The sequence below is a fragment of the Castanea sativa genome, chromosome 6 (assembly GCF_040712315.1).
Source record: "Castanea sativa cultivar Marrone di Chiusa Pesio chromosome 6, ASM4071231v1".
NCBI classification, from domain to species: domain Eukaryota; kingdom Viridiplantae; phylum Streptophyta; class Magnoliopsida; order Fagales; family Fagaceae; genus Castanea; species Castanea sativa.
Window position 1 is genome coordinate 45,892,661 of NC_134018.1, and position 22,868 is coordinate 45,915,528.

The 22,868-nt window shown below is 36.5% G+C and overlaps 2 protein-coding genes across 3 annotated transcripts; both read right to left on the reverse strand.

Annotated features, from left to right (window-relative positions):
* Positions 1 to 1,663: 1,663 nt before the first annotated feature.
* LOC142640539 (BTB/POZ and MATH domain-containing protein 3) lies at positions 1,664 to 7,315 on the reverse strand. Of its 2 annotated transcripts, XM_075814674.1 has the most exons (5): positions 6,714 to 7,299; positions 4,812 to 5,160; positions 2,939 to 3,215; positions 2,358 to 2,402; positions 1,664 to 2,078 (listed from the first exon to the last, which is right to left on the reverse strand). In XM_075814674.1, exons 1-4 carry the CDS (start codon positions 7,136 to 7,138, stop codon positions 2,359 to 2,361), a joined length of 1,095 nt encoding a protein of 364 aa, XP_075670789.1. In that variant the 5' UTR covers positions 7,139 to 7,299; the 3' UTR covers positions 1,664 to 2,078; position 2,358. The 2 variants fall into 2 exon arrangements, with proteins under 2 accessions (XP_075670789.1, XP_075670790.1); XM_075814675.1 differs by lacking the exon at positions 2,358 to 2,402 and having other exon boundaries at positions 6,714 to 7,315.
* A 7,265-nt stretch (positions 7,316 to 14,580) lies between these two features.
* LOC142640059 (uncharacterized) lies at positions 14,581 to 15,006 on the reverse strand. Its single transcript, XM_075814159.1, has one exon. The coding sequence runs from the start codon at positions 15,004 to 15,006 to the stop codon at positions 14,581 to 14,583; it is 426 nt and encodes a 141-aa protein (XP_075670274.1).
* Between the last annotated feature and the right edge of the window lie 7,862 nt (positions 15,007 to 22,868).

Sequence of the window (22,868 nt, forward strand, 5' to 3'; positions counted from 1 at the left end):
CCGAAGTACTTTTTTTTTTTTTTTTTTAATTTTATTAAGACGTTCTTGTTACTCCGTTAAATGCATTTTATATTATGTTTCAGCTGCAATATTAAAATGGGATGACATCTGTTTTTCTTTCTTTCTTTCAAACATGCTTCGAGATATATAATATTTATTTATTTCATATAACAAGTACTACGCCCACAAATAAAAATGAGCCCAAAATACTCTTTAAAAAAGCCCAAATTGATCGGCTTACTTGGGCCTTAAACCTCTAAGTCGCTGAGCTGTTGCTGCTAGGGATGGCAATGGGGCGGGACGGAGCTGAAGGATGGGGTCTTCGTCCTCATCCCGTATGGTTTTGTCTTGCGCCATCCCCGCCTCACCCCGCATATCGGGTAAAAATTTCTCACCCCATCCCTGCCTTTTGGGGCCCTGCGAAGACCGGTCTCACCCCGTAAAATTCTACTTTTTGTTAATTTGTCTTACAACTAGTACAATTTTTTTAATGAAACTTATTTCATTAATAAAAATATACTTGAAATTACAACTAAATTTATCTCATAAAATCAAATCAATTTTTAGAAAAAATTGAATAATATATCCAAGTGTTTAACAAGACAATCATAAAATTAAATCTCATAGTACAACACATAACAAAATAAAAGCCAAAGAACCACATTGGGTAGAATAAAATAAGCTAATATTGATATAGTTGTTTAAATAGTAGGGTTTTAACTTTTAAGATATGAAAATTTTACAATTATAACCTTTAGCAACGCGGGGCGAGGCGAGGACGGGAATGGCGGGGCGGGCTTAAAAAGTCTAAACTCATCTCCGCTCTCGCCCCCACTCCCACTCCATGGTGCGGGGCTAAAATCTTGCCTCATCCCCCACCTCACCACCTTTGCGGGATGGGGAAAACCCGCGCAAGGTGAAGTGGGGAGGGGTTAGTTAAGCGGGGCGAAGAAAAATTGTTATCCCTAGTTGCTGCTTTGTCTCTTTCTTTTTCTCAACCCCATCCCACTTTTTTTTTTTTTTGGTTGGTTGCCTTAGAGTAGAGGGTAGGATTGAGAGCAAGTCCACGAGAAATATAGACCTAAAACACTTGTCCCCCCAACTTCTGAAGATCACCCTCGCCGGCTAAAATTCCATTAGCAGGACTCGTGAATTCTGTATCTTAGAATGGAGTATGAAGGGACCAAAGTTGATGTAGTTTTTTTCATATTAAAATATGTAGTATCCAAAGAAAAAGAATCATCCTCATCAACTATAATAAGAGGCATTAAAGGACCAATACGGGTAAACAATAGAGAATGGCCCATAGAATGTGATCTGTTATCAGAATTAATCCCACCAACCTCCACCTCCCACATGGTTTGTACTTATTGGATTGTTATATACTTATATGGATTATTTAATTAGTGAGACTCATCATTCATGTGAGAAGAGAGAATACGCATTTATGATACTCTGAGAGTACACAAAAATTTTCCGAAGAATCAAAGGTGGGTATAGTTGTTATTTTATTTGAGAATCCATGGCTGTTAGGATTTGCTTGGTACAAAATTATTTGGATAATTACCCTCTTTTATAATGACATTTCATTAATTAATAGTTTACACCTTCACATCCCACAGGAAAAAAAAAATCGGCAAGGCCATTCAAGTCCCTTGTAAAGTTCAGTGATACCCAAAGTAATTAACTTGATAATGTGGAAGTTTGGGACAAATTTCGCCTTTCAGAACCTAAAACTTTATACAGGAACTAACTCAGAGGAACATAATGAGTGACTAGAATGTTATACATAACTAAAGTTCTGTTTATGAGACAACTTCTAGGATTAATGGTTCTGAGCACTAAAGGTTACTAAACAGACTACAATCGCCTCCTCAAGCGCCTGCCATTAGGATTCACTGATTCTGCTTCGGCACCATCTCCTGCTAGATCTAGCCCAAATACACTGCTGCTACTCCTCTTCCTACTCAATGGAGAATTTGGGTTCTCATCCATTGATGCAAATGTTGCCAGCAGCTCTGACAACAATGAGGGGCAGCTCTCCTCCAAGTGCCCAAAAGCTTCTGACTTCATTACCGCTACAAACATGAAAGGATATGATTACTTCAACATACAGCACAACTCTTACCCTCAAAACGAGGGAGTTCTCCCGTCACAAAAGATTGTGAAACATGCGTCCTTTCTTTGGCAGAGATCATGTATAACAAAATTATAAATTTGGATAAACAACACAAAAAAGTGAAGACGCACTCAAATAATATGTTCAAGACAACATAAAGTCATGCATACAAGGAATATTTTTTTCATACAAACAAATTTTGCAAACGTGCGATCCTAAATGATGCGAGAACTCATACATCAAAGACGTGTGTGAAACACGGCCTCATCCTCGCACATTTGACCTATAAAGCATGCAGCCAAGTCGATTAGAAAATTTTGTAGGCTTCATTTCTATATAATTGCTCAAAACATTCAATCATTTGAAATTTATATAAAAAAAAAAAAAATTAAAAAGTTATCATTAAGAGGATGGGGGAGACGGGGATGTGGGGGAAGGCAATGCCCTAGTACGTAGGATATATACAAAAGAGAAGGCAAGCCAGCTCTTGAAACAAGCTTTAATTTCTTTCAATAAAATTTTGCACTGAAAACTGCATTTGATTGCTTTATTCATACACTTGTGAAGACAGCCTACTGAGTTCACACTTTTAAACTGGTATTTTACAGTTACACAATATGCAAAAAACTTTTTTCATACTGCCTTTTCAAGAAAGAAACAATCGGAAAACTGGACCATCGTAAATGATTAATATATCTTGAAAATATTTGACAAGGTACCTATGCATGATGAAGCCTCAATATTCTAGATTAAGCAGAACATAATAAAAGATTGACATAACCAGAGACTTTGCACATCACTACTATGGGTAATACACACCTCCCAAGTTTGCTGGATTTGCTGTGAACTTTAAACAGATGTCCTTGAGCTGTGGACAGTGGTGTTGCTCCGCTAAGGCAAGTATTGTCGCCACAGTGTCAATATTGATTGCTTTACACAATTCTGATTCGCATAATAATTTCAGTCGATCCAGATTATATAGGTCAGCAGCAGCCAACAGATGCTGAACCATGACAGTGGATGAGCACATGGTAACTGTGCTCTCAACTTCGTCTACATCAGGAAGTTTGTCGGTGTAGATAAACAGAAGCATCGCCTGAAAAAACAGATAAAGGTCCATGCGACTCAATATAAATGTTCTAAACAAAAGCATTTCATACTTTGATAACATTTATGGTTTGACTTTTCAGGAAAAAATAGGCTTCAAGACATCCATTTTAAAATGCAGCTAAGCCACATAACAAAATAACAGCAGAGCAACTTAATCTTACAAATCTTTTTACCTTTTTCTAACCATTAAGGAATCACTGCTAGTAATTTCAAAGCACCACACAGATTATAGGTTTCAATCATTAGCTTTCTTCTATCTTTTTTTTATATTTTACACTTAACTTCAATTCTTTTAAGAACAGAATTTAGTAGGGCTGAACCCAGTTTGGTGCGGTCAGTGTGGAGAAGGGATTTGGCACTGAACTGAGGGTTTCAGTTTTGCCATTCTGGGAACTGAGACTGATCAAGAAACCCCCAAAACAGCACCATACTGACCCAAAAAGAATTGGTACAGTTTGGCCACTTTTCTAGCTCAGTTTTCCCTTATTTTCTGCCCGCATTCATATGCAGCAAAGGATCTAAATCATTAATCAACCAGTGCCCATGTGATAATTGCCACTCTTGGTGGGGCTTTAACCTTCCAAATTCTCCTCCAAGGAGATGAAACATCCCCATGTGATTGTAAAGCCAAGTAGAAAGTTTTAAACTCAAAACTGACTGCTTGAAAGGACCATATCATTTTATCATCAGTAATCCACAAACGTTGGTAGGTAATATAATCAAGAAAAAAGACCAAAGATTCTAACTCCTAGTCTTGCACTGCCCGAGTGAAACTTGGATTCCAATGGAAATTACCATTTCACCGGCCCATATAGTTCACCACTGTAGCACGTCTATCCCTAGCAATTTGGAATAGCTCAGGAAACAAAACTTTTGGTAATGTCTCTCTTCACAATATGTCATGCCAAATTCCAGCATATTAGAAAACACAGAAAATGCAGTGTTTAAAATTCTATTTACTTTCATTCACTTTTTCATACAACAGTTATTGGTCAATTTTATTCTAACTTCAAATCGAACTACATCCCATAACTCCTTCCCCCGCCCCCAAAAAGAAAAATATCCATATGCACGCTCTGACATTGGGAAGCCTTTTATTTTATATGTTTTCCAAGGTTTCATATTAAGTTTTGAGATTAGGAGTACTTCAAGTTATTTGCAATTAGTTTTTCTAAGCTCTTCACATACTAGTGGTATCAAGCCATATAGATCATAGATCATCAAAAATTACAGAATACATGTGCTAGAGGCTGATAAACAAATACTGCATCAATGTCAATACCTCAAACATTATAGCCAAGACTCTCTCTCTCTCTCTCTCTCTCTCTCTCTCTCAAAGAGCAATAATATCCACACCAAATTGTCTTATTTGTGTCCACGATTCTGCAGCTACTCAATTAACAATATACATCTTAACAGCATAATGCAAAATAGTAAAGCAATTGCAGTAAAGAACACATTTCCAATCTACCAAAGTGCAACACACACATAGAGAAGAATCTTAAAAGATGTTCACATGATCAAGTCATTTCTCTTCCTTAGAATTGTAACAAAAGGGAGCATTATGATCAAGAGGCATTACCTTGAAGATGAAGGGGTCAATATCCTTTACAACTACTTTATCTATGTTAGGATTCCCAACAAGTCCAAAAAATTGGGCTCTAAATACAGGAGAACGGGCAGCAAGTATCAACTTATGAGCTTTGAACATTTCACTGCCAACCTGGAAAACTATGTCACACCCAACTTCAGAGTCTAGCAAGTCCTTAAAACCTTGACCCATATCTGACGGGGGTACAGAAATAGTACGCAGTTTAGGGCACTCAAGATGATTTCTGACAACTCCAACCTTACAGTACATGACAAGGCAATCATCCTTTAAATAGTCAGAAGCTTCTAAAAGATTTCTTCTGTAAAATCGCTTGTAACCCCTGAGATGCATGTGCAACAGCCAAATTAGTACAACACATAAATCTCACGCCCCCCCCCCCCCAAATATATGTGTATATATATATATATATATATATGAAAAAGCACAATGGTGGAGCAGAAGGACAAAGATTACTCAAAATAGAATTTTTGTAGAATAATTTGTAAATATGCACAAGTATGAAAGCTTGATGATGATTATCCCATGACAGGCAGCTCAGCGGGCATAATGCAAGAATTAAGAAAACTGTTAAATAATTTTTTTTTTTTTAATTTTGATAATTCAGTTATTACAACAAGCGGGGAAGGGGTGATTAAAACTTGGTTCTCCTTATAAAGCTTCATGGTGTCAAAAAATTAGGTCAGTAGATTTGATTTATATCCAGAAAATTTTAATAAATCATAAACCTACATAGTGGGTCTTTAAATGAAAATTAGTAGATCCAACTCTAATAACAATTGAATGCTTCAACTTCTTATAGATGTGTCCTAGAACTAGAAAGCTTAAAAATCTAAATTCCACCTGTGGCCACGATAGAGCATTTAGCTAGAAAATATAAACGAAAACTATATGGGAAATTTATAAATGATAAAATCCACCATTACCTCAAATCATATCATACATAGAAAATGAGTAAAATGGAACTTCTTAGTAGGTATCCTCTATTTCTGGCAATATGTCCTTTTTTCATAACTAGGCTTTCAGTTCCAGATATTTCTGAAATTCCATTACTATCTCTTCCTATTTTTCTTCCAAGGCTCCTCTTTAAATTTAGCATTCCTATCAATCAATGCACCGCTCATAAGCTAGTCTAATAGAAGTCCAACAAAGGAGAGCATAACTGGGTCCTCCACTTCTAACAAATATGGTGATTTTTTCTTCTGGTTTTCCCATCAATTTCCTCCTAGCTCTCCCATTGATATTATAAATAAGCGATATCCTAATGATTTTCCTAACCAGAATGGTCATGATGTACATGCACGAATAGCTGCTTCTTCCATTTTAAAATAGCCTTCTTCAAAGCTTTATATGGAACCTCATCCCCTTGTAAAAATAAGGTGGAGGGTGAGGTCGTGGGTTCAAGACCCATCAAGTGCGCATGCCTAACTTACCAATAATAAAATAAAATAAGCACACCCTTCTTCAAAATATAACATCCATACAAAATTGACAACATAAAATCACTCACAATTGTTAATGAAGACCATTAAGTTACTAAATTAGCTACTGAATTACACACTTCTCCCACATCAAATCATTCCTCTCACACTCAAATATCATTTGCATACCATAATCCACCTCAAAAGCTTACTCAATTATCAACCTAAATTAAAACTTACCATTCTTTTTTTATTAAAACTGGCAATAAGCACACACAAACATCCCTAAAACCTTTCAATTCAATTAAATTGAATTCAAGCCACTAGAAAAACCATAACAATTCCCAATTCCCCCTAAATCTCCAGCTCTAAAACCCTAATTCCAAAAACCACAATGCAACAACAAATTCAACAACAAACAAATCCACGAAATCAAGAAAAAACCATCACATACCACATGCTGCCTCTGTATTTAAGCGTATACGGACCACTCTCAAGCGCGCGTTGAAAATGGCTATGCACCTTGTTATTCCCATTCCCACTCTGATCCACCATCGACAACTCGAACAAGGCCCTCACGTCCGTACCATCGCTCGCGAGAGCGATGAACACCGAGACGTACATCGAATTGTCCTCGGGGTTTTTACCGTCGGGGTAAAAGTAAATCGCCCAGTCGTAACCGCCCACCGTGAACGTGTCGCTCATTATGTATTTACCCACGCCCATCCCTTTGGCCAGAGAGTAACCTTGCACCGTGAAACGGTGCGTTCCGTTCACCGTCTCGCTGATGAAGCTGGAAGACGAGCCATTGTCGGCGCCTGGCTTGGGATTCGCCATGGGTTCGCTTGATTCGGCGATTCCCGGAGGCTTGCGATTCATCGGAGAGTAATTCGCCGCATGAATTGGGGGCAATTTGGGAATTTTCGGCGGAGTAATTGGACGGAATGCAGGGAAATTAGGGTTTTGCCGTGGCGGAGAGGAGGAGCAGTGAGAGATGGGAATGTAAATGAAAGAAAAAAATAAGCGTGTGGTTGTGGGAGAGAATTGGGAAAAGTAAGTGAGGGCGCCTTTTATATATAACGGGACCTAATTGTGGGCGGTCTAGAGATAGAAATTAAAATAGAAATAGAAATAGAAATAGAAGGGTCTTCAAAGCCTCGTGTTGTGTGAAATACTAAAATGTTGTGTGTGTTTTTTTTTTGGTACGGGTCTGAAAAGTCGGTAGTACTCCTTACTGCGTGGTGGTGAGTTGGGGATTAGAGTGACGTGTAAACTCAGAAATGCTGCGTAATTTGCTATACCAACCAAAAATTTTAACTTTTTCCTGTTACTTTTATTGACTAGAAGCGGCGGATTCTCTTTTCACGTTTGTTGTAAGAAATTTTTCCAAAAATAAATAAAACACATTTGTTGAAAGAAACAAAAATAAAATAAAATTGGTGCAATTACGCTCTGTTTGTTTCAGTATAAACGTTTTCTAGCAAATGGTTTATTTTTTAAAGAGTATTTTCTAGAAAATTGTATCATTTTTCAGTATTTGGTAACGATCTTGAAAAATAAACTTGAGAATATTTTCTGATGTTTGGTATGCAAATTTTTATTTTTATTTTTTAAATTTCTTGTGTAATTTAAAACATGTGTATTATGTAAACCAACTAATGTAATCAATATAAATAAAATAAATAAAAAACCAAGAATGAATTTAGTTTTCATACTAAAATTTTGACAATAGATACAATTAAAATTAGTTGTCAAATTTTCATGATCTCTACTGCTCATCTTGCTCATATGTATGGACATTACTGTCCATACATACATACATACATACATACATATATACATACATATATATATATATATATATAAATCATTTGTCTATATACATAAAATTGACATGGGAATACATCTTTAATAAGTACAAATAACAATAACTTTTAATTGTCTATTTTTTTTGCTTGTACATTAATTGTCTACTATGGTCAACGACAAGTCTTTAATATTACTCGAAATTATGTATTTATATAATGTATCTACATAGTATATTATTACTACATAGTATCTGCATAATGTATCTACCAGCAAATACATTTCCCCTAAACAATTATCATTCATTATATAACAATATTATTAATTTACCGTAAAGATTATCCTATGTAAAAGCAATTTAGAGCCGGCACTATGTTTAAAATTTTCGTTTTTTACTTCATTCATTCTTTCTTCTTCTTTTTTATTTTTTATATTTTTTTTAGCACTCTTATGTGCAAAAAAGAACTACCTAGAATTTATCAAACCAAAAATTTCTTAGAGAAAAAAATAAAATCAAGTTTGAAATTCAAAGTAAAGAATTGAGATTTTGGTAGAGAGGAATGAAATAATTACCGCTGCAAATATGTTCTCCTTTGCAAGTTAGTAGAAAGGAATAGAATAATTACTGAGCAATGAGGGGAAAAAAATCTAATAAGAGAACTGTGTTATAAAGGGGAAAAGAAACATGGAGAGAGAGAGAGAGAGAGAGATCTATAAAAGAGGGGAGATAAGAGGTAGTGACAGTGAGGGTGTGAGGAAAGAAAAAGAAAAGGGAAGAGAGAAAGAGTAAGAAAGTGTACTATGAGAAAGATTGTTTTCCAAAAAAAAATTTTGGAAAACAACTTATAGAAAACAAGCCTTATTTTTATTAGGATTTTCTATTGACTAAAGATAGTTTTCCGTTGACCAGTTTTTTTTATGTTACCAAACACTGAAAATTATGGAAAACTATCTTTACAGAAGGTTTTCCAACGAAACAAACAGAGCGTTAGTGTGACATCTCTTTCACATCATTTTATCACTAAATTTAAAATGACTGTCTCCGTTAAAACCATACCTAAATGATCAATTAGACACTACTTTTTGTTGTTAAAATTTTGTTTTATTTTAGTAAAGAAAAGAAAATTATTCAACACGAATAATTTGTGGTTAGTATACCTACTTCAACAAGAATAAGTGACTCATAATTGATTATATAAGAAAATAATTTTACAAAAATATGTTATATATTGTGTGTGCCAAAAACTAGCAGCCCAACGTAAAGGAGATATTTTGGTGCTATATCATGACCCGAAACAATTAATATATAGAGGTAGGTTATCAAGGTTCAACTTTTCAAACTTAATTCAGTATGTCAAATGATTAAAAGAGGGTTGTGCGTTCAATGAAAGATTTCCAAAGGAAAGAAAGAAGGGAACAATAGGAAAATATATGTATAATTGCTTCCTCGAAATGGTTCAAGGAGTTTCCGATAGTTTGAATACACTTCTTATTTGGTTACAAAGTTCTTGATTACATTTGATCTCTTCTTTCTCTCTCAGTTTCCATACCCTTTTTTGGAGGAGATTATTTTCCTATATAGCTACCTGGAATGCATCTCAACTCTCCACCTGGACAATCACCATTTCTCATTTGGATGCTTGTCCCATCAAAGCCTTGCTGGAGGTGGTGGAATGCGCTATTAGTTGTGAGGGCACTGTTCAAGGGGTCACTCTTTCATTAATGCGGCTAATTAAGTTGGTGCAGTGCATTGAATGCAAAAGTGATGGGTACTTTATCTGGAAACTTCCCCTCTTCTTTAATTGCACATCTCCACTTTTTCCCTTACTCATAATCTCCTGGCCCAAGTGGCTTATCTACAGTCCTCCGAGGAGTGTTTGCTCTTTGGGCTCTTCAAGCAAGTCATTTCCTTGGTTTCCATATTAGGGCACTTATCAATGTGTTGGGCCAGGACTAGTGAGAAGCCGGGCCCATTTTCTCCTCAAGTCTGGACTGCTTGGTAATATTCCACACGCGCATGCGCTCACACACACACACACACTTAAGAAATGTGAGATAGTTAAATTTAAGTACTCCAATTAAATTCAACTATGTGAGCTCGAATCCTAAGATTATATATGACGAAATGTACTGGCCAATAAGTCACATTGATAATATTATTTGAAGAATTTAAGATATAATACCTAAAGAGCAATACCTATATTAAATTTATTATGAAAAGAGGAAAATATAAAGTGTGAAATTTGTTAGACAACTAGAAAAGGGACTAGGAAGCATAGCTTGACTAAATGCGGCGGATTCTTTTTTACATTTGTTGTAAGAAACTTGTCAAACTAAAAAAACATTTGTTGTAAGAAAAAACAAATTGCTGTGATTAATGTAACATATTTTTCACGTAATTATATCACCAATTTAAAAAGACCATCTCCATTGAAATTAAAAAAAAAAAGAGTGTACTTGATTAAAAAAAATAGAGAAATAACTCAAATAATTTACGTCATACCTACATCCACAAGGATGACTCTCTAATAATCAATTATATAATAAAATAAGATTACAATAGTATATGTTATATATATTATAATAATTTTAATATATATTATATTCCATTTTCAACAAGTGTGAGATAGTTATATTTAAGTATATCCCTTTTAAGTGTAGCCCAATTAAATTAAGCTAAGTGAGTTCGATGCTAAAATTATACATGACAAAGTTTATTGGCCAATTAAGTCAAATGGTTATACTGTATCGCCCAATAAATCACATGGTTAAATTTAATTGGAGAATTTTAGATATACCAAAGGAACAATGCATAGAAAAATATAAAATGTAAAATTTGCTAGACAACTAGAAAAGGAACTAGGAAGGTAGTAGTCCTTGCATGAATGCTACAAATGTGGCCTTTTCATCCACATCATTGGCCATAACGATCTTCTTATTGAATCACGCCCATGTACAACCTCAGTGTTTCACTTCACCTTCTCGTTGCTTGACGTTCAAACTGTAGGTGGGCAAACATATGTTCATATAAGTACAAAATATATTTTCGTCTTTTTACAACTAAATTAAAGTTTAATGGGTCCCACTTCAACCTCATAGTTTTGTGCTTTGACACGTTTTCATTGCTTTAATGGTTTACCTCTCTCCGCGCAATTCAAAGATAAATAATCTTATCTTATCTTCTCAAAAAAAAAAAAAAAAAATGTTATCCTATCTACACAATTTTTTTTACAACAAATTTCATAAAAGTTGACAAAATTTGTTTTACAACTATTGAGTTGTTAAGTTGATATTAATCTCTTTAGGACCAATCATTGAACCATTTTATTGTTTATCATTTACAACTTTGTCATTAAAGTGATTGTTAAAAATTTTGTGAAAAAAACTATTAGATTTATTATTTTTGAAACATATACTTGTAGTCAATTGTGATATATACTTGTGAAAAAAAAAATTTCACAAGATATATACTTGATATCCTTAGTGTTTACAATAATGATCTTCGTATGATTGAATAATAATACATTCTTCGACAACTCAAAATATTATAAGCAAATACCCTTACATAATGTTACTTTCCAGATTAAATATTTAATTCTTCTCTTTTAAAAAAAAAAGTTTTTTATTTTTATTTTAAAAAGCTTACTAATTTATACAAATCTTTAAGAATAGGTGTCATTTATCACCTATCTCATGGAAGAGTGTAATTTTGTTCATCGTTTGATTTTTTTTCTTTAAAATAAAATATTCCATTATAAAAGTCATACAATAAGTGAGCATGGTTTTAACTATTACATTTATACAAATCTTGAAATAAAAATTAAAAAAAGTCCACTCACATAACCTGAAGAAGGCCAGGTTTAATTTTTCATTTACTTTATATAGTTTATCTAAAATCAAGTAATGGCTAATTTAAGTTAACGTTTAATTTATATATAAAAAATGTCAAATTTAAAACTAGTTAAACGTCATAGCTTGCAACTAGTAGTGTTCAGACCTTATCGGCAAGGTGCTGTATATGAGAGAGTAATGTAATGAGCCCAAAGATGCAAAACAGCCCAAGACCCTTCAAGACCAGCCCATCAGTGTACAATACACATGTAGAGGACGAGATATGAGATTTAAATAAACAAATTGGTGCAAGACTAACTCAAACAAAGTTAAGGCCATCTTTGGTTTGAGTGATTTTCATCACTTAATTCTCATCATCCATTAGAGCGCTTGTACAACTTTTGATCCTCGAATAGCCAAAACCGAGGAGCTTTTCTGCATACGTTGTCAACCTTAGACTTTTCCTTAGGTAAGATATTTTCTTTAAGAAATAGCACAATGGAGTCCATCCAACTAGGTCCAACTCTAATCTGATGACTACAGACTGTATCCACACTCGTCTTAGTAGGCTTACATAAATCTTCCACCAAGATGACCCGAGGTAAGCTCTGTGCCAAGAACATTGCCAGGGTGGCTAGAGAACTAGTATGAGTATTTTTGCTTCTGGGGATTTGTACTAAGGTGAAAGACTCAAATTTTGATTTTAAATGTCTAACCTAACTTAAATACCCCTACATCCTCAGATATCTGGCTACTAGCTCTCCTTCCACTTGGCCTACAACCAGTCTTGAATCCGAGAACATCTCCACTGTCTTCCCTCCCAACTTCTGAATCATAGTCATTCCTACTAGTAGAGCTTCATACTCGGCTTCATTATTCGTGGCTGAGAAATTTATCCTCAAAGATTTCTCAATAACGATCTTTTTCCGGAGATATCACAACTAACTCCACTCTTAATCCTCTTTGATTTGCCGTGCCATCCACATACACCTTCCATGACAGAGGTTCCTTCAGGGATATCGTGCCAACTGATTTTTCATCCATGTTTGGCCTCTTAGTATTTTCTTCTAACGAGGGCTCAGCGAACTCGAGCACCAAGTCGGTGAGGACCTGGCCTTTTATAGAAGTGCGTGGCATATACTTGATATCAAAAGCTCCCAAAATTGTACCCCACATGGCAATCCTTCCCGTATAATCAACACTCCGAAGTAGAGACCTAAGCCAAAGTTGTGTCAAAATCACAACTGTGTGGGATTGGAAGTAGTGGGGAAGTTTACGTATAGCATGCACCACTGCTAAAATAGCCTTTTATAGTGGTAAGTAACGAATTTCAGCTCCATGCAATGATTTACTCATATAATAAACTGGTTTCTGTATGTCATTGTCAACTCGTATCAACACCAAACTAACGACATGGGAAGCCACAGCAATATAAGTAAACAAAACCCCATCCTCCTCAAGCCTGGACATAACGGGTGGCTGAGAAAGGTATTCTTTAAGCTGCTGAAAAGCCAAAGCATACTTCGTAGTCCATTCGAATCTCTTCCACTTATGTAATAGGTGGAAGAAGGGCCTAAACCTGTCCGCAAACCGAGAGATGAATCGGTTTAAGGGAGCAGTCATTCTTTTCAATTTTTGAACTTCTTTAGGATTCTGAGGTAGCTGCAAGCTAATAATTTCCTTAACCTGATCAGGATTGACCTCAATTCCACAATGAGTGACCATATACCCAGATATTTACTTGATCCCACGCCAAAGGAGCATTTGGAAGCATTAAGGCGAAGCTTGTGTTTCCTTAGTATCTCAAAGATATTCCTAAGGTCCTCCACATGTTCGGACACCACTTTACTCTTCACCACCATGTCATCTACATAAACCTCAATACTTTTACCTAATTGTGGCTCAAACATCCTGATCATTATCCTTTAATAGGTAGCCTCTACATTCTTCAAACCAAAAGGCACCACTTTGTAGTGATACTGTCCTGTGAGAGTGACAAAGGCTTTTTTTTTCTGATCATCCAGGGCCAAGGGTATTTGATGATATCCTTGGAAAGCATCTAGGAAACTCATTCGAGGATGCCCCACGGTGGCATCTACCAGTTGATTTATACGAGGCATTGGGAAAGGGTCCTTAGGCCAGGCTTTGTTCAAATCTATGAAGTCTATACATACTCGTCATTTCTCATTCTTCTTTTTCACTACCATTGTATTAGCCAACCATTCAGGATAAAAAACTTCCTTGATAGCGCCTACTTGCTTGAGTTTGATCACTTCCACTTTAATGGCATCAGAATGCTCTTTAGATGAACGCCGAGGTGGTTGCTTCTTAGGAAGGACAACCAGGTTGACATTCAAGTGATGACAAATGAAATTTGGGATTACTCTGGGAGCTTAAGCATTCCATGCGAGCACGTCGATTTTCTTCTTCGAAAATATGACTAACTCTTCCTTAACCTGAGAAGGCAACTGAGCTCCAACCTGAAAGAATTTCTCCGAATCATCATCAATAACAATTTCCTCCAACTTCTCACACACGAGCCTTTCTAACGCTATCTCTATAGGCATGACCGGGGTCCTTGATTGCTACAAGCCCCCCTCAGCAAAGACCGAGGATTCAGCTTCAGGCTAATGCATAATTGCAGCCACCATGCACTGCCTAGCCAGGGATTGGCTCCCAATCAGCTATTCAATATGGTCCCCTGGTGGATATTTCACCTTCAAATGCAGAGTTGAGGAAACAGCTCCCAGGGCATGAAGACAAGGTCTTGCCATAATGGCTATGCAAGGAGAGTAGGCATCTACCACGATGAAGTTCACTTCCACCACCTCTGAACCTGTTTGCATAGGTAATCTAATATGACCCTTTGTAATGACAACTTTCCCATTAAAACTTATTAATGGTGAATCATAGGCTGTCAAGTCCTCTGGTTTCAAATTTAGCCATTTGTATAAGTCAGGGTACATAATCTCTGCACTACTGCCTTGGTCTACCATCACCCTCTTCACATCATACCCTCCTATGAGCGTGACCACCAAAGCATCATCGTATAGCTGCGTGGTCCTAATCTTGTCCTCTTCCGAAAAACTCAATGCTGGTAGGATATTCATTCTAGCCCTCTTCAGCCCAGAATTAGAGTCCTCGGCGAGTGTTCATGCTATAGACATCACTCTGGAGGGACGAGAATTGGTCCTTCTAGGAGCAGCAAAGATGACATTAATCGCGCCCAAATGAGGCCTTGAGGAAGTATTCTCCTGAGTTCCTAACCCTGTATGGTCCCCCTACTCGTTGGGCCGATACAAAAACTGTTTTAATCTTTCATCCCTGACTAGTTGCTCCAAATGATTCCATAAAGTCCTGCAATCCTCGGTGGTATGTCCTCGCTATCGGTGGTACTGATAATGAAGACTCTGATTGCGCCTCATGGGGTCCCCCGCCATCTTGTTTGGCCATTTGAAGTATGACTCATTTTTAATTTTCTCCAAAACTTGATGTACCGATTCTCGGAACATCGTGCTGACCACTCGAGGAGTCGTAGATCCAAATTGCCCAGCAAAATCTCTTCGGTTTCTGTTATTGTTGTATCTGTCCGACTTGAAATCACTCCTCTCTTGAGGGATAACCTTCGTTTTCCCCTTCCCCTTCCCCTACTGTTGGTCTCTTCAACCCACTTATACTAGTAAATACGGTCCATAAGCCAGCGCACACTCCTCACAGGCTTTTTGGTCAGTGATTTTCTCAAATCATACCTGGTAGGTAGGCCGACCTTGAAAGTCTTTATTGCTACATCGTCGAAGTTTCCGTCAATCTCATTAAACATCTCCCAGTATCTGTCTGAGTATGTTTTCAGGGTTTCCCCTTCTTGCATGGTCATAGACAACAATGAATCTAAAGGCCGAGGGACTCTACTGCTTGTAATAAAGCGAGATTCAAACGCTTAGGTGAGTTCTTTAAAAGGAATCAATAGAACCTGCCCCCAAACCGTTAAACCATCTCATTGCCATAGGTCCCAAGCTAGATGGGAAAATCTTGCACATCAAAGCTTCATTTTTGGAGTGCACAACCATCCTCTAGTTGAAGTGGCTAACATGTTCCACAGGGTCTGTTCGGCCACTGTACATGGTGAATGTTGGTTTAGTAAATCACTGAGGAAGTTTCCCTCCTTCAATTCTACGTATGAAGGGTGACCTGGAAATTTGATTAAACGCTCTGCTTATAGCGTCATTTCCCAGGCCTCTGCAAGATGAGTTCTTACTTCTGCGGCCATGAGGGCTGTCCTCCTCACATGAGAAAGACTCACTAGAGGGAGTCCTTTATCGGGGCTTGCAAATGCTGTCCCCACCATCATCAGAAGAAGGGTCAGAAAAGGAAGGAGTTCGCCTCAACCGTTTGTGGCTCAACTTCCTCTTTAAATGATTAATTTCCAACTGCATGACTCTAGCATTTTCCTCATGAGAGACTTTGCTCCCACCTCGTGACTAACTCCTACTAGTGTGGGTGGTGTGTACACTTCCTTCCTACTCCCTACCTCTTTTAAGATTCAGAAAGTGATCTTGACATTGGGACCCCATCGATTCTACTTGGTGTGGACCTGATCCTACCATAACGTTAAACTTACTAAAACACAAGATTTTCTCACAGAAAGCGTCAATTGTAAGGACACAATTTACACCTAAGCCCAAAATAGAAAAGTGAATAGGCCCAAAGAGCCCAATACAATAATTTCGTAGAGAGTGGACTAGAAATCTAAGTTTTAATGAGTTTAGTTAGCAATCATAGTGGGTTAAAAATCAGAGTATGATGAAGTTGGAATAGTTTGTATAATGAAAATTGATGATGCAAAGAAAATCAATAGGCTGGATGCTTCAGACTTGAAAGGATTACTTGCTCTTTCAATGGCCTGGAAAAGAAAGAAAAGCGATCAAAGGTGACCGGGGTTGCCGGCCAAGAACCCTCCTATGGCAAAGTTAGTTTCCTCTCTATATTTTCGTAGTTCCAACTTTTTGGAAAATATAAAGCGTACATTTTTCTGGTCTGAATGTGTGTTTATATAGTGTCTTAGGAACAATTATTGGGCTTGTAACCTCCCCTAGATTTGAGGAGGTGCGAGGGTTCAAGGACAACTTCCACAACTGTTTAGAAGTTATATTTTCTTATATAACGGTCACCGGAAGTTATGCATATGTTACGGAGTGGTGACATGTACTCAGGAATTCCGAAGTGTAAAGGGCTCGTCTAGGGGTCCTCTTGTTGTATATACCTTGCTTCTAAAGGAGGTTGTTCCTCTTATAGACGAACCTCTTCAGGACGAGGTTGATAGCTTTCCTAGGACGAGTAGATGCGGTTGTGCCAAATTTGACTGAGGGTATGTTTTCGTCTATGGACAACCATGGACGTTAGCCTCGTCCTGGTGCTTTCTTTTGGACGACTGCTGGTGTGGATAACCATGGACGGTTCGGAGTACTTTACTTTACTTCATTCCTCACCAAAAATTGTCCTCGGACTTAGGGCGAGGAGGTTGATTCTTATATTTCACTCTTCTAAGGACAGGTTATAGATATTGTTCTTGAGTATACAACGTTTTCCTTTTCTCTTTTTCCTATCCCCTCTCATGGGAGATCTTTTATCTTATATAGACCCTTTTAGATGATTCTGGCCTTCCACATGTTGATCGCACAGGTCATCCCCTATGTTCCAGTCTCATCTAGCACCTTCTACGAGTTCATATAAGATGCGGCACCTAAGGCAACACTGTTCAAGAGTCTTCACCACATAAATGCGGCCAGAAGGTTTGGTAAAATGCACTAAATGTGGTGGCAGTCTAGTTTTTCAATCAGCTCAATGCCATCCCCCTTCCCAAAGTCCTTTCTGCACAGTAAAGCCTCCTCTGATGGCGCATTGACGACGTGATCACCAAATTCAAGGACCTAGCCTCCTCGGCCCACTAATTGTCATTCTCAGTCAAGCATGACACGTGGCGTGATCACCTTACTCAGAAGCTTTGTACCCTATAATAGCCCCTCAAAACTCCAATTTGTTTCCTCCCATCCGAGAAGGGAAATGGGGTTTTGACTTCAAGCAATTAACCTGATACGTGTCTCTGACTCCCCCGTGCGAGAATGTCATTTCGCATGTCCCGTAACTGTACTTAACGTTTCGGAATCCGTAATGCTTCATTAAATGCTCTAGGCAACGCCCTATTCCCCACATCCAACGGTGAGATAAGGATCCCACAGTTAATAGTTTTCCTCGAATTTTGGGCGGGATAACTCCCAATTGAGACACAATAAAATATTATATCATTTTCACAATACTCTTGTTTTTTGTTGAGATGAATCTCAATATAATTTATTTTATTTTATTTTGATCAATGATGTACTAACACCTCAATTTATTGTAAAAATATTATGAGATTTTGTGGTGTTACTAAAAGTCTAAAACATCTCCTCTAACTTTAAACAATCTGACACAAAATAAATGCCACCAAACAAAACTTGTTAGCTGTTTACACTTTTGACCAATATTAACTCCTTTTATCTTTTTCTTTTTTCACTTACCTAAACTTCCTTCTTTTCATTTGAAGTTCACCTCGTGGAGTTCTAATTACACATAATAATAATAATAATAATAATAATAATAATAATAGTAATAATAATAATAATAATAATAATAATAATAATAATAATTATTATTATTATTATTATTATTATTATTATTATTATGGGGGGCAGTGGTCAAAATACGCTTTTGGGTCTTGGGCCTGATTTAGAGGTATTAATTCGTCCGAGTAGAGCTTTGAAGTCCAAAAGTAAGCTCTTACTGGAAGGGTTGATGGGGTTGTTTGAGGAGGGGAATCTCCTCGGCCAAGTCAAGTAAAGGTCGAACGATGTGTCATGATGTATAGAGGAGAATGTTGAAGGGTCTGTTGGGTAAAGATATGTTCTACACAGTTATAAAGAGGAAGAACACATGAGAAATATCATGGGAAAAGCTATTACCACTGCATTAAAGACTCTGCACCTACCCATCTAGCCTCATTAATGGGAAAATAACATCTGAACAGTATAAATCAACCTTACAACTGTTGTTTGAAAACTTCCAGAGGGCGGTGGATGGGACAAGTATCTGGATCATTGTTTTGATCCATATATGGAAGAAGGGGGATGATATAAAGGGAAAATAGTGGCATTCCAGGGGGAGAGAAAAAAGAAAGAAAGCATTGTACTCATCATCTTCAAATTTAATCTATTGTTTGGAGAAGAAAAGACAACACAAGTCATTCTTGGCTTACGTCCGAGGAGAGTTTTTGCTATTTTATCCATTTGTTGTGTAGCTAATGGCAATCTAGCCTACCATATTTACTATCCAATATCCATAAAACCTAGATTTTAAGCCCACGCTGTACAAATTTGATTGTATAAGGCTTTTTGGGCCGAAATCCATCACGCGGTTGGGTCTGGGTACAAATCGTGCACCTACAATAATAATAATAATAATAATAATAATAATAATAATAATAATAATAATAATAATAATAATTATTATTATTATTATTATTATTATTATTATTATTATTATAATTGATGGGGTATAAAAAAAATACAACTCCAACTTCGTTCATGAAGGTCATCCAAGACAAAACCAAGTAGTCAAAGGTTGTAAGAACCTCGTCTAGGATAAGGCCGTCCATGCAGTAAGGTGCATGGACAGAGCTTTGCATGGTCAAAATTCAACACTATGCCTTGTCATCCAAAGAGAACCATCAACCTCGTCCTGGGAGATCGTCCAGAAAGGAACGACCTTGCTTGGAAGCAAGATGCACCTAACTGGAGGTTCCCTGGATAAGGACCCTTGGATGAGCCCTTGACACTTAGGAAAAAATTCCTAACAACTCCGTATCACATGCAAAACTTTTAGTGACCGTTTTGTGGGAAAAATGTAACTCCTAAACAATTGAAGAAGTTATCCCTAAACCCTTACACCTCCTCAAATCTAGGGGAGTTACAAGTTTGATAATTGTCTTTAGGACACTATATAAACGTCCACTTAGACCAAACAAATATATGTTTTTACATTTCCCAAAAAGTTGGAACTCCAAAATTAAAGAGAGAAAACTAACAGCAAGTAGTCATTTCAAGTCCGAAGCATTCAGCCTACTAATTTTCTTCGCATCATTAATAATAATAATTATTATAATAATTATTATTATTATAGGGACACAATTTACACCTAAGCCCAAAATAGAAAAGGGGATAGGTCCAAAAAGCCCAATACAATGAATTTGTATAGAATGGACTAAAAATCTAGATTTTAATGAGTTTAGTTAGCAATCATAGTGGGCTAAAAATCACAGTAGGATGAAGATGGAATAGTTCGTATAATGAAAATTGTCCTCGAACTTAGGCCGAGGAGGTTGATTCCTATTGTTCACTCTTCTAAGGACAAATTACAAATATTGTGTTTGAGTGTACAATGTTTTCCTTTTCTCTTTTTCTGATCCCCTCTCATGGGGGATCTTTTATGTTATATAGACCCTTTCAAATGATCCTAGCCTTCCACCTGTTGATCGCGCGGTCATCCCTCACGTTCCAGTCCCATCTAGCACATTCTACGAGTTCCTATGAGATGTGGCACCCAATGCAACACTGTTCAAGAGTCTTCTCTACATAAATGCGGCTAGAAGGTTTGGTGAAATGCATTAAATGTGGTGGTAGACTCTAACTTTTCAATCACCTCAGTGCCATTCCCCTTCCCGAAGTCCTTTCTGCACAGTAGAGCCTCATCTGATGGCACATTGATGACAGGATCACAAAATCCAAGGATGTGGCCTCCTCGGCCCACTAATTGTCCTTCTCAACCAAGCGTGACACGTGGCGTGATCACCTTACTCAGCCTTGTACCCCATAATAATAATAATAATAATAATAATAACAACAACAACAACAACAACAACAATAACAATAACAATAACAATAACAATAACAATGTCTTGTATGTTACTAAAGCATTAAAATGTCCATTACTTTTTTCTCCTTCATTTCTTGCATTTTCATAGTTTCAAAATTTGAGTTTCTACCATGAATCCAAAATTTTAAATAATTAAAAGACTAAAGAAAAGTTGAAATTTATTTTCTCAATTTATTTTGAGGAATCAAATTAGATCTCTAAACTTTATGTATATAGATTAATCTCTTACTTTGATGATTGATCATCAATAACTATGAATTTGATGTTTTACAATTGTTTATTTATTTTACAATTTTTAATTTTAATAGGCTTTGTATGACAATTATTGTTTGTTATAATTTTATTATTAATATCAATTAATAATTTTAGGTTATTTTTTTTATTATTATCTTTTGATCTTGCCCCCCCTTAAACTAAAATCCTGACTCTGCCATTGCTTACCACTTATGAAGTGGATGACAAATAATTTATTGAATGGCTATATGCTGTATGTCGCATGCATGCCATAGGGCTATCAACTTCCTCTTATAGTTCAAGCGCACTTGCTCATCACTTTGTGGAAAGGATCTACCTCGTGAGTGTTGTTGCCAAGGACATGGCTTGTGTCCAGTGCATTAGTGCACTGAACATGATATGATAAATTAAAAATTTGTCTACATTCTAACGTATAGGATACAACTAATGCACTAGACACAATGCATGCCAGTCCTATTGCCAAAACATCTCTACATGAGCTTACAATTTTGTTGTGCAAGCTCTATAACCACACTCTCTTCCAGGCTCCACATTCATTATTTTATGGCTATCATAATTGGCAATGGAGATTGGTGGGATTTAGTTTAGACCTTAGGATGGTTCGATTTACTCTTCAATTTTTACAATTATCTTGATTGTGTTGGAGGACACTAACCATGCATTTTATGGGCGTAATCTTTATTGGTGGCGGAAATCCCAAGCTTAAGATCTTTGTTTCTATGGCTATAGATAATGTGCCATGAGAACCTCGCATTACTATTCTGATGTTGTCCTCATCCAGGTTGTTCTTGTAACGAGCTTGGGCATTGAGGCGCTTATCCTTGATCGTTCATTTGGATTGAGAGGGAGGGAATGAGAGTAGAATAGAATAGAGTTGGCCCAAAATTAGCTTATTTTCAACTAACTCTACTCTACTCCCCTCCACTCTCCCTTCTTCTCCCTTCAATCTAAACAAGCTCTAAGGTTATTCTTGGAGGGAGGGGATACCTCTTGCTCTTTAAAAATACCCTCCTCTCTCTTATAATGTTTAGCAAAATAAAATTAAAATTAAAACATTTTACTAGAGTGATACTAGAAAATAATATTACGAATTTTATCACATAAAATTTGCAAACTAATTTATCACCAAACAATAAAAATACAATTTAAGCATTCATTTATTAAATAGTTAAAGCACATCAACTTATTATATGATTTTTTAAGTTTTATATAAAATAAAATGGTCATGTTAACAGTTAATGGATGTGGGATTATAGCATTTATTAATGGACAATTTTAGAAAAAAATTTGATATTACTTTTATAAAAAATATAAAAAAGTTGTAATTTATTTTTTATAAAAGGTTTCAAAAAATATTTCATGCACCTAAATTTTCTAAATAAAATTTATGACAACTTTAACAGTTTTCCGTTGGTCCCTAAAATAACTCAACCATTAGTTTACAAACGTTGGTTTATATCAAATCGATGAATAAGGACCCTACATGATCTCATGCTTATCAATACTCACAATCGAACTTACATCTAATAAGTCCATAATCAATACTTTTGACGGTTCCTTTCAAATGATAAGATTTCAACTTCAATTAACCGGTAAACTCAAGTCAAAATTCCTGGAGGGATTTTACACGAATGGCTATCAATTTCCCGCTAAATTCCAACCGTATCGACCCCTCAGGCCCCCATCAATCCCACTCGTTATAGCCTCTCCAATAAAACCAAACTTCCATACTCCCCACCCCAAATCCCAC

Coding starts and splice junctions, on each gene's coding strand:
- LOC142640539 (XM_075814675.1), bottom strand. CDS start 7,138: ATGAATCGCAAGCCTCCGGGAATCGCCGAATCAAGCGAACCCATGGCG. Junction 3,216..4,811: donor TTGACCCCTTCATCTTCAAG/GTAATGCCTCTT, acceptor CTGTTTTTTCAG/GCGATGCTTCTGTTTATCTA. Junction 2,079..2,938: donor AAATCCAGCAAACTTGGGAG/GTGTGTATTACC, acceptor TCATGTTTGTAG/CGGTAATGAAGTCAGAAGCT.
- LOC142640059 (XM_075814159.1), bottom strand. CDS start 15,006: ATGAATATCCTACCAGCATTGAGTTTTTCGGAAGAGGACAAGATTAGG.